The sequence below is a fragment of the Nicotiana sylvestris genome, chromosome 11 (assembly GCF_000393655.2).
Source record: "Nicotiana sylvestris chromosome 11, ASM39365v2, whole genome shotgun sequence".
Taxonomy (NCBI): domain Eukaryota; kingdom Viridiplantae; phylum Streptophyta; class Magnoliopsida; order Solanales; family Solanaceae; genus Nicotiana; species Nicotiana sylvestris.
This window is the reverse complement of record NC_091067.1, coordinates 55,610,854-55,629,318: the sequence shown is the minus strand read 5'-3', so window position 1 is coordinate 55,629,318 and position 18,465 is coordinate 55,610,854. Positions and strand designations below refer to the sequence as shown.

The 18,465-nt window shown below is 34.9% G+C and overlaps 1 protein-coding gene and 1 long non-coding RNA gene across 4 annotated transcripts; both read right to left on the bottom strand.

Annotated features, from left to right (window-relative positions):
- Nucleotides 1–6,480: 6,480 nt before the first annotated feature.
- Nucleotides 6,481–11,354, bottom strand: LOC104245359 (uncharacterized). 3 transcript variants are annotated; one of them, XM_070162693.1, is made up of 5 exons: nt 10,841–11,354; nt 10,551–10,600; nt 8,442–10,466; nt 8,088–8,232; nt 6,481–7,304 (listed from the first exon to the last, which is right to left on the bottom strand). In XM_070162693.1, exons 3-5 carry the CDS (start codon nt 10,461–10,463, stop codon nt 6,694–6,696), a joined length of 2,778 nt encoding a protein of 925 aa, XP_070018794.1. In that variant the 5' UTR covers nt 10,464–10,466; nt 10,551–10,600; nt 10,841–11,354; the 3' UTR covers nt 6,481–6,693. The 3 variants fall into 3 exon arrangements, with proteins under 3 accessions (XP_070018794.1, XP_070018793.1, XP_070018796.1); XM_070162692.1 differs by having other exon boundaries at nt 10,551–11,354; XM_070162695.1 differs by lacking the exon at nt 10,551–10,600.
- A 4,575-nt stretch (nt 11,355–15,929) lies between these two features.
- Nucleotides 15,930–17,539, bottom strand: LOC138882284 (uncharacterized). Its single transcript, XR_011403762.1, has 2 exons — nt 17,096–17,539; nt 15,930–16,157 (listed from the first exon to the last, which is right to left on the bottom strand). It is a non-coding gene; the product is annotated as an uncharacterized lncRNA (long non-coding RNA).
- Nucleotides 17,540–18,465: the final 926 nt, after the last annotated feature.

Here is an 18,465-nt window from a genome sequence, read left to right as displayed (position 1 = left end):
GAAATGAATATCTGTTTATGTTATAATACTGGTGTTCACAATAGGTTGAATGTTAGTTTAGCCTGTATTTGTTTAACTGCAAACTGCAAACATTCTGTATAAACTAACATACATTATGTTTGAGATGAACTATTAGATAGCATTGTTTAATAGTAATGACAGTATGACATAGACAGTATGTTTGATTTAGTATACAGTCAGTTCAGTATAACATTCTGTTTGATTTAGTTATGACAGTATAACATAGAACCATGGCAAGCACCTGTATGTATTTTGCCTAGACCACTGAATTGACAAATCTGTGGTACTTGGTCTGGGATAAATGTATCCCAAACAAACTCTCATGCAGTCACATTAAGAGTCTGGCTATGAATGCCAGCTCTCCTGTCAGATTATTTGTTCCGATATAAGTTCGACATCGGGTCTCGGTATAGATTACTTGTTTCGAAATAATGCGATGACTGTTGAGGAAAACTAATAGGCATTTTTGAGTTCAATTAGTAGTAGTTTTCCTAATAAACATCCAATTTCATTTATCAAGTCCAAATAGGTTAGCGTTTAAAAATAAAACTTGGAGGTCGTTAAATATAACTCAGTATATGTTGTTAGTTTGCTTGCAATCTCACTTAGCAAATTAATAAGCGTATTCACTCGATGAAGACAAAGCATGAGGTAACTCTCACCTCATAAACAATCAATCAGGTAATCAAACAAATTTAGGTTCGGCAAACATTATAAAGATTCAGTCTGTATTTGTTCAAACAAGTAAGTTCGGTATCATCTTTTTTATTTTTTATTTTTTAGAGACAAACGTAGTAGAAATGTAGTCACTGTAGGATACCCTTCTAAAATAATGAGACGAGCCTCGCCAAATAAAATGCAAATTGCGGGGCCCTCAATAAATAATCATAATAAATATTCAGAATTCAGAACAGGCCGTTTAGTGAATTTCATGGCTTCCTACAAAATAATAATGCGCTAGACTCTTTAGGCGCGACTTAATTAAAATTACATTCTTAAACTCGGGTGCACATTGATGTGACCCGAATCCAAATCTCAACGGAGTCGAAGTGCGTTAACAACTACGGGTGCATTGATTGTGACGTGGTTCGAGATGCATTTTCACGACGTTGCAATTCTATAAAAATAAATGATAATAATAAAAGCGGTTTTTAAACTTAATAAAAACACGTAAGTCATAACATGTATTTAAATCAGATATTTAACCGTTATAACAATTTAAGCGACCGTGCTAGAACCACGGGATTCGAGGGTGCCTAACACCTTCCCTCGGGTCAACAGAATTCCTTACTTAGAATTTCTGGTTCGCAGACTTCATTTGGAAAAGTCAAAAATTTCCTCGATTTGGGATTTCAAGATAAACCGGTGACTTGGGACACCAAAAACCAAACCTTTCCCAAGTGGCGACTCTGAATTAAATAAATAATCTCATTTCGAATATTGTCACTTAAATTGGAAAAACTCCACCCGCGCATCTTACCCTTCGGGGCCGGGCGCGCAAAAAGGAGGTGTGACATTCGTCGCGCGAATGAATACAGTCAATACAAGTTCTTTCTTTTGTATTCACCCTTGTATACAGTCGATACATGTTATATCCTTTGTATACACCCTTGTATTTCGCCTTGGTTACAATTGATACATGTTGTATTCGTTGCGCGAACGAATACAATTAATACATGTTGTAGTCATTGTGCGAATGATAAATAGGCAAACTATAGTTACTAGGCTCTAAACTATAGTGCTTTATGAAAATTTCTCTTTATTTAAAATTAAGTTGAGACCCTTGTTTATTTTTTGCCCAAGAACATTTGTTTTTATTAAGATAAAAAATCATTTTGGTCGCGGTTTCTTTTGAAATTTTAAAATTTTCTGGGGCAAACTTAAATTAAGTAAATAAATCAGAAACTGAACTTCTCCATTCCACTTGGTCTTGTTCAAAATCTTCTTCAATTTGAGAGCTTCCAAGAAAGTTTTGAAGATTTAAGCTTTTTGCAATAGGTTAACGGACATAAGTCCGCATAACACATCACATCAGTAGAACAATGCAGAATTGTGACAACGGACCACGTCACTTTTCGTAGTATTTTCTTATATGGGCAGCAGTTATCCCCTTCAATAGAATCTTTCCATCAGATTCTTCATATCTATTCCAGTTGCTCGAAGTCCATCAATCTTGGTATTGTTTGCCTTTATACGCATTTTTAAGGATACGTGAATTGATTCAATATAAATAATTAAGGATGTTTGATAAGCGAACTACATATAAAATAAACAACCAAATCAGTTGTGATGTTGAGCCCAGGCTCGGATCTAAGCCTAACAATTGTTCTGCCATCAACTCGGAGCCAAACGTGTATGAAGAGCTATGATTAGAATAAGAACCTTTCAATAACTAGAAAACAGAAATAAGTTTGTATTGTCTTGATATGCGTGTTACAGTGTGTCGATTGAATAAAAACTACTCTTTTTATATAGTAGGAGAGTTTCACTCCTAGAACAATTCTAAAAAAGGTAAAAATCTTCTTTTTCGTTAATCGCCGATCTGTTGTCGATGTAGGTCGAGATCTGCGCCGTGATATCCGATGGGGTGCAGATATCGCGGCCCTCTGTTAGTTGTGTGCAACCATTGTCATATTTTCAAGCACCTCGGAGCTTATTTCGGGTTTGAAGAAGTGTTGTCTTCTCGGGCACTCTGTTTGGGACTCGGTACGAGAGGTCTCCACCTCCGAATCCGATCCCATGCTGTCACGTCCTGGTTTCGTTTGACCCACCAAGAAATCAGGGTATATGCTACCTCCGGTTTCACCCGTATACAGATAGTCCTCTCGTTTTCCAAAGAGTAGGTTTGCCGAAACGATGGGAGATGATAGATGAACCCTGATTCCTTCCTTCGTGCGTCACAACCGAGATGGCGATAGATCGAAACGTCCCATCAATCGAGTCGTTCTGACTTCGGACACGTGTCGCTCATCGGTTGGTTGCCTTCTAATGTGAAACGTCGCGTACTTCCCCTATAAAAGCTTCTACCTTTTGTATTTTTCTTACTTTCCGATCCAAGCTTCCACCTTCGAATTTTCTAGAGGTTATCAACTTTTTCAAACCTTCATATCTTCATCTTTGATCTTCACATCTTCATAATTGTTCTTAGATTCTTACCCAAATCTTCATCCTACCTTCAAATCTTCATAGTCTTTTCTTCAGCCTCCAAACTTGTTCTTACAAACCTTCATACGTTTTCATTAAATTTTCAACTTTTCATAAGGCTTGTACATGTTCTTACCAGACCTTTTTTCCATTTTTGAACGTCTAGATCCGTACCTTTCTTCTACCTTTGGCTGGGTAACCGTATCTTCTTCTATTCGTAACTTCGTACTGTATCTGTTGACCACGTCATTCCAAGTAGTTGTAGGAAACTACCGCAAATTTTCTTTCAATCTTCTCGTGGCTTTTGAACTTTTTCATTCAAATTACTTGCAAATGCCATAGCCGTCCAGTTATCAGGTACTTATGGCAACATCATCCTTTCCCACAAATTCCCTGAGTAATTCTGTGCTTTCCTATTGTACTTTGAAGATATCTTCCACCCCCTTTTCTACTTTTTGGGCTACCGAATAATGTGCTTTTATAAATATATTTGCAAAGCTCGGAAAAAGAATCAATAGAATTTTCAGGTTAGAGTGAGTACCATGTTAATGCCCTTTTCGTGAGGGTTTCACCAAATGTTTTCACCAAGACTGATTCAATTTCCTGATTGGTAAAATCATTGCCTTTAACCCATGTGGTAATGCGATAACGTGGCCTCGTGTGTCAAAGGTCCCATTATATATAGGAATATCAGGCATCTTGAACTTTTTGGGAATTGGTAAAGGTACTGCACTTGGCTTCCAGGGTTATTGTAAATATTTGTAGATATCCACTCTTTTGATTAACGGCGACACATCAGGTATCTGTTTTATTCGCTCATTTTGTTCCTTAAGCTATTTCTGCAATGTTAGTACCAAACTTTGTAAATTTGAATCATTTGGTGTACCTGGTCCTCCGTCTTTGGATTTATTTGGTATTTTTCCACTTCCTGAGTTGTCAAGTCCTGCACGTGGATTTTCCAGAGTTGTGTTTACTGGTGGAGGAGTATGTACAATATTGGGCAACCCACATGTAAAAGCATGCAAAGCTTCACTAACGTGTTGTGCAATCATCTGTTTCAAATTATCTTGCTCGTTGGGTTGTTTGCATATTGCCCATCATTTCGAGTAGCACACCTTTCAGGTAAACTTTCTCGTGAGTGTTGTGGAGTCCTTGTGGGTGTGTGGTGCGGTGGAGTTCCACCTTGTTGTCATCTTTCACCCACCTGACCAATTTCGTTAGTAGTAGACATGTTTTGTTGCTAAAACTAAAATTTGAAAAGTGAACAGATTTTCAGATTTTCGGTAATGGAATCAATTTGTTTAACCCAAAAATAGTTTTTGTGGTCAAAGTCAATATGAAAGAGAATCATATTTCTAATAACCTGATTTACTTCACTTTTCCAAAAATACGAGAATAAAATAAATAATTGAAATGGTAAATGAAGGAAAGAAAACTTATTGTTGGTCGTTGATTTCTCCCAGAATTATGGATTAGAATCTCCAATAAAGTAAAAGTAAAAAACTGATTGCATATAATTGAGAATATTCAGATGATTGCACAAAATAAGGTAAGGGTCCTTATATAAGGATACATAGCTATAACAGTTCCCTTACTTAACTTTTACCCGTTACTAACATTAATCGCATTAATTGCCCGTTACTAAATCTACTCGTAACGGTTATGGTAATAATAGGTGATCACGCATAATCAGGGTTAATAATGCCGAATCCCTTTCCATATTTATAACCGATTCATGTACCTTCCCCTCTTATGGTTTTCAAGCATCTCGTGCCTATTTTTTCTTTTTAAGTATGGTACCTTTTTTTGATAAAATAGAGTGAGTATTTTATCCGTGCCTCACTATCTTTCTTTATTGACCTCATATAGATGACACCTGTCATCATACTATTAATCCACGTGTTATACTTTTTTTTTTTTACCAATACAGGTGGAGGTGGGTTGTTGTGGGTTGGTAGGGATGTGGAATAGGGTGGAGAAGGTTGAAAAAGAGTATTGGAAAATATTTTCCCTTCTTTTGATAGGAAAAATATTTTGCTCCAATCAGAGGAAAATGAGTTCATGAGCAAAATACTTTCCAAAATATTTAAGCCAATCAAACATGAAAAAATTAAAAACAGAAAATGTTTTCCTTCATGCCAAACACACCATAAATGCATGATCAAGGTAGTTTTGACAGACCCAGTTCCGCTTGGTTCTATGATTTGATTAAGATTGCAGATGAAAACATGAGGTAAAGAAAGCTGATAGTTGACTTAGGTGCTATACTAGTTAGTTGGTGGACTATAGCTGAAATGGTTTGCCTTTGCACATAAATAATGGCTAAGTGATCAGAAGGAATTATGCCCAATATACAGTAGTATGTGTTGGGTATTCTGGTTCTTTCCAAGTTAAAAGATGCCAGTAAGTAGTAGGTCTTTTTCAACTTTTACTGGTTCCTTACCAATTCCCATAAAAAGAGAAAATGCTGTGTTTGAGGGGAAGTAACAAAGCAAAAGGGGCTGCTTTCTGCCTCTTCCTGTATGGTTCTTTTGATGTTTGAACTCCACCACTCATCTATGTCTAATGTAGTTAACTTGCTTTATGATTTAGCTTGTGTCTTCAATTTTTATTCTTCAAATTTACAGTTTAAGGTGGGCCCCTATTGGGTGTTGTGTGTGATCATTCCATGGTACATCTGATTAAAAGGTATGCAACTTTGATGTCGATGAGTAGTGCACTTAGGGGTCGTTTTGTTTGGTAGGGTGTACAAGAATTATACTGAATATGATGTATTAGTAATGTTGAGATTAGTTATGCTTGAATTAATTATGATAGAATTATTTCTTATTAACTGTTTGGTTTGGTATATTAAATATAACATGCATTGCATAATTTCTTTAAAAATTTGGTTATTTACAAATATACCCTCCACATTCATTGGAAAGGATATGGAAAAAGTTTTAAAAGAGCAGTTCTGTCTTTATATATGCTTATCCATGTATTAAAAATATGGCATTACTAATGTAATAGTTTGCTATGTATAAGAATAGTGCTGAATAAGATGTATAACTAATACAGATATTAGTTAATCATAGGTTAAAAAATACTACCAAACAAGGAATTAATAATAGCAAAATTAATACATATTTTATTTTCCCTAATACATCCTACCAAATGTTATTTTGAGTAAAGTGCAGTATTCATCGTGCTTTAACTATTTCTTGCATAGTACTTAGAAGTGAATTAATCAATAGAAAGAGTCCATACTTGTGGATCAGGAAGATGCCCTTCAATAGCAAAAATACTACTAATTGAAGGAGATCATTTGTGGAGTTGTAAAAACAAATGATATCTGTATTTGTAAAACTATATCAGCAATAAATGTATAAATTCAAGATCAACTCAGCATTAAAATGTAATTTGAGCTAGTAAACTTCATGTTATTCCGAAACCCCAGCTTCTTCAAGACCTTTTTCAACTCGTCTATCTTATTTACAGATTATACAAGTCAAGCTCCTAAATCGCCAACGTGAATATGTACTAGTGCTATAGTATGAAGTCAGTCAAAACATCATCGATAAATCCAGTTAAAAGAAACTTCTCAATATCAGTCACTACTTGTTCAACTTCATTATTAGTTAATCCAGTTCTCCAACCCAAATCCCATGCACTGCTGACCACTCCCTTACACCATAGATCTCTTTCTAGCAGTGGATGAAGAGCATCTGCTGAAAGGTTCTTCCCAGCAACCTTATGGTAACTTCCCAAAACTTCAATCCTGTCACAAATTTCATTCACCAACTTGTCAAAAGATGTAGGAATTTTTCGCATCTTCAGTGATAACGGATCAACTGCCAGTGCACATTGAGACCTTCTATTTTCTAACAACTCATTTGCACAATCAAGTAAGAGTCTGCTATCAGCGATTTCATGATCTACACTTGTTATCTGCCATACAGTTGGTTCCCATGCATCTGTTTCAAATAGCTCCTCGGACTGACAGAGGAATGATTCACTGCTCAACAGTAAATACCTTGTAGTGGCTCTGGAGTTGAAGTTTTCATTCTCAGTGAAGTCTAGATCGATGTTACAGTTAGTATGCTCCACTAATCGCACACTAGATTCACAAGGGAAACTTTCACCATTGGCAATATTATCTGCAATAGAAGAAGTATTATATTTTATTAGAATTTTTTCACCATCCAAACAGATAAATCTCACTAAAGGAAAACTGGAGCCTGACTGATGGATGACCAGAAGTAGCTTTTCCATGTGTAACAGCTTTCAGATTGTCATCTGTCTATCATGGTTCTTGAACGGATGGAACAAGAAAGAGGTAAATATGTACATGGCAAACAGTGGCTACCATTGACCAAAGCTTTTTCTCGAGGAACTATAATTATTACAACCTTTTGTGTGTCTGGCTGCAAAAGGTTGAAGTGCATTAGACTACTTCAATTACTGCTTGCAGATTTTCCAACCCTTGATCTCTTTACAAGTTTAGGAACTTTCACCCAGAAAGACAGTAATCAAGATACAAAATCCATATGTTTTACTAGAAAACAACTTTATATAGTTTCTCAAGAATATTGGATATATATACAGATTTTATGGAAGCTTTTTGAGTCCACCAGATCTTTCGTTTAATTTTTTGGTTATATGCACCTGCCGCGTGTCTACTAAACAGTATACAGTATTGTCGCATATATTATTTCGCCAAAAAGAAGAAAACAGATATTCTCAGCTGCAAAGGAAGAATATAAATACTCTGTATGTTTGGTCTGTCTATATATATATATATATATATATATATATAACTACATTGCAACACTTAAGGTTATTCCCTGGAAATAGTTACTTGAAAGCCTATATATGATGAATAATTGCAAACAACATGTTCTAATATAACCTGAACAATTGCATGGAAATAAGTGCCTTACCGATGACAAGATTCTCAAAGATATCAGCCACTTGTTCTAACTGAAGCTCTTCTGAGGATGTAACTTTTGTTATGGCTATATCTGTGTCTTTCTCCGCTGCCTGCACCATTTCTACATTTTCATCCTTGTGTTCCGTGTTGTCAACCTGTATCAATACATTTCATTAGTCTGGGGCCATACTAAAAAAATCCTCCTAAGCTAATTTCCACAGAAGGACCAACATGTACAGAACAGTGTCCCCTAATTCTGTGTTAGAAAAAGGAAATTGGACAATAAATAATAACACGTGAGATGAGAAACATAGCTTCCAGAAGAAAGAAGACTCGAAAATATCAGTTATAACTATGTACTCACTGTAGCAATTGGGGTACTCTTGACGGACTTGTCAGCTTTAACATTCTTCTTCCTCTTACTGGAGTTATCAGATGCAGTGGTTGTTATGCGCTTCGAGGTGGGATCTGATATAGTACTTTTTGCTTGTGCAACCAGTGCATTTCTCTCGGGTTTTCTCATTTTCATAGTGCTCATCTTGCCTTGGTCCTGAAATTTAGCACTGTCGTTGAATTTGACATTTTTCATTTCTTTAGATTTTCTCATAGCAGGAGCTACTCGTTGAGTCCCGTCCTCTCTTTTTTCAATTGCTTCTTTCTTTGGTTGCAGGGTCTTTCCAGGAGAAGAAGCTCTAGTCCTTGTACTAGGCTCTTTTTCCTGAATCACAACTTCAAGAATCTTTGAATTTGCAGGTACTTCACCACGATCCTTGCCAGGAGAAGAAGCTCTGAACTTCGTATTAGGCTGTTTTTCTTGACTCAGAACATCAAGAGCCCTTGATTTTGCACCACGATACTTGCCAGGAGAAGAAGCTCTAATCTTTGTATGATTAGTCTGTTTTCCATGAACCAGAACATCAAGAGTCTTTGATTTTGCAGGTGCTTCACCACGATACTTGCCAGGAGAAGAAGCTCTAATCTTTGCATTATTAGGCTGTTTTCCATGAACCAGAACATCAAGAGTCTTTGATTTCGCAGGTGCTTCACCACGATCATTGCTCCCTTTTCCTTTACTGAATCTATTATTTTGATATTTTCCTGTCTGCAATTTCCTATATATGGTGGAATCCAATGCTCCCTTCTTATCATCAGAGTTTTCAGGTGAAGTTTCTTCTTTTACATCCCCTTTTCCAGTTGTGTTTCTATTGCCTGATGGATTTTCTTCATGGTTAGAGGGAGGAAACCTTTCAGCCTGCGAGTCTAGACCATACAGAGGCTTCATGATCACAATGGGTGGAGAATCATCAACAAACTTATTTAATAATTGAGGAGTTCCATGATTAGACTTTCTTCTCAAAAGCCCCTTGAAATGCATGGTTTCAATAATTTCATCCAATGTTCTTCTTTTTGCATCCACCTTCTGAGCGATGGATGTTGGCTTCTTTGCCTTTGGCAAATCTATTTCAAATATAGGTCTGCTCTGCTTGATAACCCTTTCGTTCTCCAAGTGCTGAGGCTTTCTAGGAATCTCTTCAAGACCCATCAGTCTTGCAATTAAATTTGGCCCGTCTTGGGATTGAACCTTGGGTGGAGAATAACCAAAAGAGCTAACCTCTTGGGATTGAACCATGGAGGACCGGCTTGAGCTAGTTGATGGGGCATCCGATGATGTAATCATTTTACTTCTACCAAGACTAGCCTTTTCAAAGGAGGAGTCACTTGAGCTAGTGAAGCTGGTAAAGGGGAGATCTGGTGATAATTCCACTTTCCTTCTATCATTTTCTGAAGCACAAGTTGGTGGCAACAGATTTTGTCTAGCAAAGCTCTCTCTTATCACTTCCCTCAGCTCATCAAAACAATCTTGGGAAGCCCCATCAACAGAAAATCTTGGTTTCTGAAACTCAAGCCGATTAAACCTGTGATCTGAAATCCTCTCGGACTTAGTCCTTCCAATGCATATTCCATCTTTCTGATCTTTCTTCAACTTAGCCATATGTTGTGAAGCTTCTTGCAGCTTTCCTAGCATCACTAGCGACTCCTGTAAATCAAGAGCTCCTTTCAACAAATCTTTGGCGATATCTTTAGAATGCGTTTCAAGGGTGATACCCTTAGACCATGAGTCAATCACTTGATTCAGCTTTTGAGCTTCTCTGGACACCTCCATTAGCTGGATGGAAGATGAGGAATATAACTCATCTGCCGCCATTCCTTTGCAGATTGATGACGATGAAGACGCATTCAAATGGCTGCATGTTCTTTGTTTTCCTTCCATCTTTGGATGGTCATTCTTGGATTTTCTAATTGTCTTACATTCCACAACACCTTTCGGGTCATCACATGTCACAAAGGATCTGTATACAGCTGATCTCAGACTGTCTTGAGGCATATTCTATTAATCAAAAAAAATTCACAAGAACAAGTCAGCAACTTAAACAAGTTTATACTAGTAGAATTTGCCGAATGTACTACTCACATAAACTAGTAGTATATCTCTGGACACAAGTCTTTCTTAGCTTGAAGTCACTGAAAGCAAAGAATTAGTTGCCGTCTATAACTAATTAACAAATATCAAACGTACCAAATTTTGAACAAATTCATCTCCTCTTGAAATATTCAAATTAAAGACATTGTCGTAAAGCAACTTTTGATAAATTAAAGAAAACAAGGATTAAAAAGGCAATGGATCTGAACATTTAATAACAAATCTACAAGACACAAAAAGCACTAAAAACAATTCTCTAAATGTTAGTACATATGAAGTACCTGAGTTGTTGCCTCAAAATGATCAAAAATTGATTATTTCACCTTCAGACCTCTAAAAGAGCAAACCCAAATGAAAATGATGAAACGAAGCCTGAGATAGACACATTGAAGAACCTAATTAAACAACCCATGAACTCATTAACTGCTCTCCACCTACATTATCTTTAGTCAAGAAAAGAAAGAAACCCAGATCCCACATAGTACAAAATAGCTGGTGACTCTTACTAGAATGCCAATTACTTAAACAGAAAACAAAGATTCCAAGGTCCCTCCCAAAGAAATAGGTTTTTATTTTTTCCTATTCAAACTAAGAACACAGGAGAGGTTTAAATGTGAATTGCTGGAGGTGGTTGAGAATACATGTGAATTGCAGTGGGTTAAGGGGTAATTGGAAAGAAAAGATGAAGGGGCATTGGATCACAGAATTTGGAAAGAGACACTTACCCTACGTAAGGGAAACTACCTGCCCGTGAATTTATTAAATACTATATATGGTTGCCTAAAGTACCTGTTTGCTTGTGCTTGGAAAACCTTATTCTGTGCCAAGGAACTCTTTTTGAGGTGCATTATCTAGATTCTCTCCTCCCGTTAACATTATTATTTAATTTAATACTAGTCTTAGTCCAAAACCTAATATATGTTTTTTTCTGGAAATAATGTGAGATTTTTTCTACATACTAAAGATGAAGTACAAAAAGGTCCATGTAAACAACAGTGACAATAAAACCGTGAACTGAGATATGAATTGTGCACTAAATTGCAAGATATTTCTTGTTCAAGCATCTAAATTGTCTACTTTACAATTTCTTTGGAGCAACGATAAAGTTGTCTTTATATGACTTATAGTCAAGCCGTGCTATGTCCATCGGACTATCCTTTGAGTATCTAGTCTTTAGTAACCTACTAGCTCAACTAATTTGGTTCAGCCCTGTTGCGCGAGGGATGCGCTCCCATTCCAGACCTTATTATTATTATTAGTACATTCTCAAAGTGGGTGTGCTCAAAGATCACCCTCATGCGAACATTTTTTTTTTTTTTTAAAATTCCCTTTTAATATTTTGATTGTGGAGACTGTAGCATGCTTTCTCTTTCTATATAATATAATACTAGTGCTAGCTTAACATAAAACAAAAGTGTTACTTATTGCCATTAAGTCTGAAGAATTATCGGATTAAAGTGACATTAAATATAGTGAAATCAACACAAACTATGAAGAGCATGATATAAATCGCAATTTGATAACTACACATGGAATTTCAACTTTTTCGATTACCAAACTCTTTGTCGAATTTAATACAAACACTAAATGTACTGCAAAACTATCATTGAATTTTACCTCAATCTTTTCTACCTTGATGAGAAAACATATTTAGATCTTATTTGACTTTTTGAAAGTTTTGTTAACATTTCATGCTTCATATTAGGGGTATACATGGACCGAGTTGGTTCGATTTTTATCAAAACCAAACCAAACCAACTATATCGGTTTGGATTAGTTCGGTTTTTTCGGGTTTTCGGTTTTTTTGGTTATATGAATATTATTTCAATCTTACTTTGTTAAAATTATAGATAAAACTTTGATAAGTGAATATATGTTTAGTAAATATGGAAAAAATTTGACAAACATATGATCTATTAAAATATTCTAATGAGAGAATTTTTTTAGTAACACATGATAGTTATTTTCTTAGTCGTCTAACAATAATTTTCCGTTAGTTTACGCTATCAAAGTTAATACATGAGAGGATCCCAAATATTTCTACATTTTCTAAAGAAAATTCACTATAAAGTCTTAAAAATATAAATAAAATTTATATATTTATATGTCGGTTTGGTTTGGGTTATTTTACTCAATACCAAACCAAGTCAAACCAAACATAGTCGAGTTTTTTAACCGGTTTGGTGCGGTTTTCCGGTTCGGTTTGAACACTCCTGCTTCATATGAAGTACAACCAAGGTTTAAATGGAAGGATTAAGTGGAGGACCCCTAAAAAGTTATCATACCCTCTCCGGTTCTAAATATTTATGTGTTGCCAAATTGAATTTGTTCCAAAATATCGATATTTAAAAAAAATATTTTACTTATATTTCAAAATCACCATTTCTGCTCTAATTACTGATGTTGAATTAATTGAGATACTTAAAACAGAGATAAATGATAATATTAACAAAAACTCTTAAACTTAAGGCTATTTAATGTCCTTAAACTATATACAGAAATCATAAATAAACACTGAACAAGCAATCCAAAAGTCAAAACTCAAAAGCCCTTTCTAGCTCGACAAAAACATTCTTACCAACCAGAATTTACTGTCACACCAAACATACAATATACATAAAAAATTTGAACATGTTACTATTTGAATTGCTGTACCATGTGTCTTCTTTAATGTAAGGGCAACCGCCCCTTGGGTGGCCTACCTATAAATTATTTAAATCAAGATGAAATGTACCGCCATCGCTTTCATAATTACTACTTAGAAAAACAATGGAAATGAAATTCCTTCTACTTCAATGTTTTTAAAATTGCAAAACCATTTTCATTTTTGGCCCCACTGTTAATAGCTCTGACAACCTTTAATGAGAAGGGAGTTCCTCTTATCGGTGGTAGTATTTAATAACACTTCTCTCCTAAAGAAGAATTGCACCTTTTTTAAATATATGACTACCGAGGTGAATGTTTTCACCATGTTCTTATTACATGAAACACATTATGAGTCATGACATTCAACCTTGTAACATAACTAATTCTAAGATAGAGGAAAATATTAATGACTCTTTTTATATAATAAATATAAGAGGAATAAATAATTTTGACTACGTCCTTAAGGATAACAGGGAAGAAGTTCAAAACAGAATTATAAAAAATAAATTCTACACTAAATAAGAATAATTGTACTTATCGTTAAAGTACTGCAAAGTAATATCTCCCTTATCTTTTCTTATTCAAAATGCACCAATATGCTGATAAATGTATATTACAGTATCACAAACTGAGAAGCTTAATCCTTGTATCAGCAGAATCAATGAAATCAACGTCTTATTTAGTTGTCTCTCACAAAATAGGTATTGGTTAAATTCTCACAATCTCATTCTCTGCCTTTTCTCCTATCCTCTATTTAATAGAGAACAATTAATGATATGAAACTTTACGGCTTTGAAACTTAATCTTTAGTATTTAAATTCACAAACTTCAAAAAATCCCCCTTTTTCCTTATATTAAACTAGTCAATGTGCCTGTGCTCTCGCGGTAGTCAAAGAAAATAAAAACATAGGTCCTCTTTTTTCCTTTGTAATAATCATTCTCAATTACAGCTGATTAAAATAGTAAGAATTTATTAAGTCAGACTGTGACATTGGCAAATGCTATAAATTAATGATTCAGTACTGTAGAATTCTCGTTGTTGTATATTGATTCAATATAATATAAAATTTTAGAAAGAAACGGTGTTTGTTAAAAGAATATAAGAACACTTGTACACTTTAAAGTCCACAATAAACACAAAAAGAAGAGCTACGTTGCAGAAAAACATTACTCCCTCCGGTTCACAATAAGTGAACAATTTATTTTTTTATTTTAGTCCAAAATAAGTGTCCATTTATATAATCAAGAAAAAATTCAATTTATTTTTTCAAAATTATCCTTATGTACGTATCCCTAAAAAGTCTTTTACTCCTCACATTAAATTATGCTATAACATTTAATGAAAGGTAGTTTAGTCACACTTTTCACACCCCTTTTCTACCCCTCAAAATAATAATAATATGTGTATGGGCCAAAGATTTTTTCCAATTAAAGTGACAAAATTTGAATAGAGATTATTTTATTGTTCAGAGTCGCCACTTAGAATTGATTTTTTCGGTATTCCAAGTCACCATTTATTTGGATCCCTAGTCAAAGGAAGGTTTGACTCTATTTTAATCGGTCCGCGAAAACAAAGTTCGGGTAAGGAATTCTGTTGACCGGGGAGAAGGTATAAGGCATTCCCCGAGTCCCGTGGTTCTAGCACGGTCGCTTTATTGACTTAAACTTGGCTTGAATCAATTTTGGACAAACTGTGATTTATATTATTTTCATGTTTTACCTATCCTCTTTTATCTCTTGATTATTAGAAAAAATTAAAAAATATTTTTGAATAATAAGATGTCATAACCAGACTACGCAAGCGAATGTGTGATCGACGGAATTTATTATTTAGTCATAACGGCGCTACGCAAGCGAATCCGCAGTCATGACAGACGATTGTTAGCACGTTATTTACTTTTAAAAAATTGCTGCAATTGTGTTGGAGGAAACATTAACCCTCTTTTTTCAGAAAATTTATTAAATGTCACTACCACGCTACGCAAGCGAATCCGTGATTATGACAAAAGATTTATAATTTAATTAAAACTATTGAATATGACATGAAATTGATGAATTAACTTATTAAAAGTTAAGCGTCACGCTACACAAGCGAGTCCGTGAAGTTAAAACGCACCTACTATTTGCCTAACGTTTAAATTAATTAAAGAGAAACTAGTTAATTAAAATAGTAGAAAAATCTGATATTATTATTTTTTCGAGCTTTATAGTTGGAAAAAATTATGCAAATAAATGTTGGATCAACTTTATCTATTTTAAAAGAAATGAGCCAACTTCTTGTTAAAAAAAATGGGTCAGCTTGTATGGAGCTTTTGGGCTGCTGGAATTTATTATTAAAATGGGCCAAGAAATGAATTTCAATTGGCCCAATGCTATATAGAAGAAAAGGGGTAATTTTGTTGTTCAAAGGTAAATGAGCCAACTTTTATCTTTGATTCAATAAGTCCCAAAGTTGATACAATCTTAGCTCTTTACTTAGTTTGAGTTCATGACCATTAACTACATAGTCACAATTGTATAAACGCCCACTTTACAATGATAGTCATTTTTGCAAATCCGGCAAAATGGCCAGATTCACAAAGATATTATCACAGCATTCCTAGAAGCATATGTTGGCAGTGAAATTTCAGCAACTAAAACGAACTCATGCTATGTGTCATACACCTAAAGTCATTCATGACATACTTAGCATTGTTACTCGGATATAATAGCTTGAAAACATGCTTAAAAAATCCATAAACGACTTACATATCACATTCAAAAACTTACAACTCAATATTCAAGTATTATGAAGGACTATATTCACATTATCACATGCTTGATACATAACAATAACATACAAGCTCTTTTGTTGTCAAACTATTCATCACATCAAACACATTTAAATGGTGCAACATGTTCAAGTTGTTCCCATTGCTGAAAATACGTACATTACGAGTCTTAAAGAATTACCTGGTAGCAAAAGAATAAACAGTAGTTCAACAACTAAAGCAACATAAAAACAGCAGCAAAACAGCAGCAAAACCAGCAGTAAATCCGTGTTAAAACAACCCGAAAACTTAGAGAGGGAACCCAAAAACGAACTCTAAAGAGGACTTATACTTTTTTAAAAGTTTGCACTCTAAGATTCACTCCCAAAGCTCACCATTTCAGCCTACTTTTCATGTGTTCAACTGTTGATTTTTTTTTGTTTTTGTGACAAAGCAATTATAAAATATGCCCCCTGGAAGTGTGATGGAGTCCCCCCAATTTGGACAGATTTTGGTTCACCAAATGTCTGTCCGACAAAAACTGACATTGTGTGCTAAACAATGTTCAAAATCTGTCCAAAGGTCAAAGGAAATCTACTATGTCAGAAACAAAGAGAAAAAATATCATTTCAGCCACCCTAACTAGTAAAAGTAGGCTACTAGCACACTATTTTGTGATAAAATAACATAAACTTCAGATTTTAACAACATCAATATCACCCTGTTGATTCAAACTAAACCAAGTATTAAAACATGTAATTAAACTTCACACATGTGTTATGAACCAATCGTAAGCAAACAAAAATTAACTATTAAAGCCAAACGAAACGCATGTTATCGCTGGAGCGATTTAATAAAACCAACTAGACAAACATAATCAAAAATGGATTAAATGAAGAAACAAGATAGAAACTAACTTTAACTAAAAAAATTAATTTTACCATATACTCTCAAGCATTTCTTCACTACCTCACTTTAATCAACACAAAGCTATTTTACTACTTCAACAAGTGCAAAAACAGAAAATTTAACATTCCAAAAATTCAAAAACTAATGCTAAAATAATTAATAATAAAAAATAAAATCTGAAAAATAAAAATAAAAATAAAAAATCAGCCATGAAAAAGAATAGGATTTTACCATTTTACAATTCAAGTGGCCGAAAAAATGGTGGTATGCCAAAAGAGGGTGTTCGGGGAGGTCGCCGGAATTTGGCTGGATTTTGGTCGCTGAATTTTCAGGGTGAAATTGGCATCAATAGCTAGGTCTTGAGGAGCTCTATCCATTGATGTAGGTATTGTGGGGTGGTAGTGGTTGGAGCTTCAATAATTTGGGCAAAAAAGTGACGGGAAAGTTTCCTAGATCTAAGATTCAAGGAGTTTGAGGGATTTTTGAAGGATTTGGTTTGGAGATATGGAAAGAGGAAGTTGTGGAGATTACATGGTGTGAATTTGGAGGTGTTTGGAGGTGGTCCACCGGCGGCGGCGATTTTCGGCCGGCGGCGGTGGGCGGAGCTGGGGCGGCGTAGAGAGAGTGAAGAGAGAGAGAAGAGAGAAGAAGGAGAAAAGAATTATGGGTGAAAATGAGGACAATTTTCAGATTTTTTAGGCTTTAAATACCTAAGCCAAGAGTGAATGAGATCCATTGGATCAAGATGGAATGGATGTGTATGATTTGATCTTGTTTCATTTAGTGAAACGATGTAGTTTAGAGGCAAAACTACGTAGTTTCAGACGCTTTCAATGGCAGCCCTTTATCTTGCACTCTCGGACACTTTTTCTTTCAAATTTGGCCAAATTTCTTCCTTAATTCTACTTATTAAACTAATTTTACACAAATAAATTAATTAAATAACTTATTCTAATGATCAATTAACTAGATTAATTCACCAACTGAACAGCTAGTTATATCTTAAAATGCACTAAAAAAGAAAGAACTATTTTTTTTTGTATTTTATGATAGGAAATATGCAATTAAAGTCACAAAAATTGAGAAAAATAATTAAAATAACAAAACACTAATAACTTTAGGAGGTGTTAAAATAGTGCAAAAATTAGGTGTTCACAACTGCCCCTCTTTGCTCGAGAACATGAAGAGTTTTCGTGCAAAGAAAAGTGAATGCCATAGCTAATTTTTGCTCACATGTCACTCCAATGGAAGCAATTTTTTTTTGAAAAAAAGGTGACCGAACCTTGCTTTCGAGGCTGCCTACATATCTTTGGCTATAAAGGAATCAGGTCAGTGTAGTTCTGGAAAAATTTGGTAGCTGGGACTACCAGACACTAGAGTTAAGACTGTTGCTGCTGTTGCTGTCGCTGTTGCTATTGCTGTTACTCGCTTCTTACATCAAAAAAGAAAAAGAGAAGAGTACTATATATGTCTGCAAACTAAGAGTACAAAATTCCTATCTATGCGTCTTCTGGAATCAAATCTTGATTCTTGACCTGCTCACTTGCGTTGACCTTAGATTGGATTTGATACTCTTTGAAGAAACGATTATGACTCAATTT

What these genes read in the sequence shown, in the direction of transcription:
- LOC104245359 (XM_070162692.1), bottom strand. Translation starts at nt 10,463, where the DNA reads ATGCCTCAAGACAGTCTGAGATCAGCTGTATACAGATCCTTTGTGACA. An exon ending in AGAGTACCCCAATTGCTACA is followed by an intron (nt 8,233 to 8,441) that starts GTGAGTACATAG and finishes GTATTGATACAG; the next exon opens with GTTGACAACACGGAACACAA. An exon ending in CTTTGAGAATCTTGTCATCG is followed by an intron (nt 7,305 to 8,087) that starts GTAAGGCACTTA and finishes CTTCTATTGCAG; the next exon opens with ATAATATTGCCAATGGTGAA.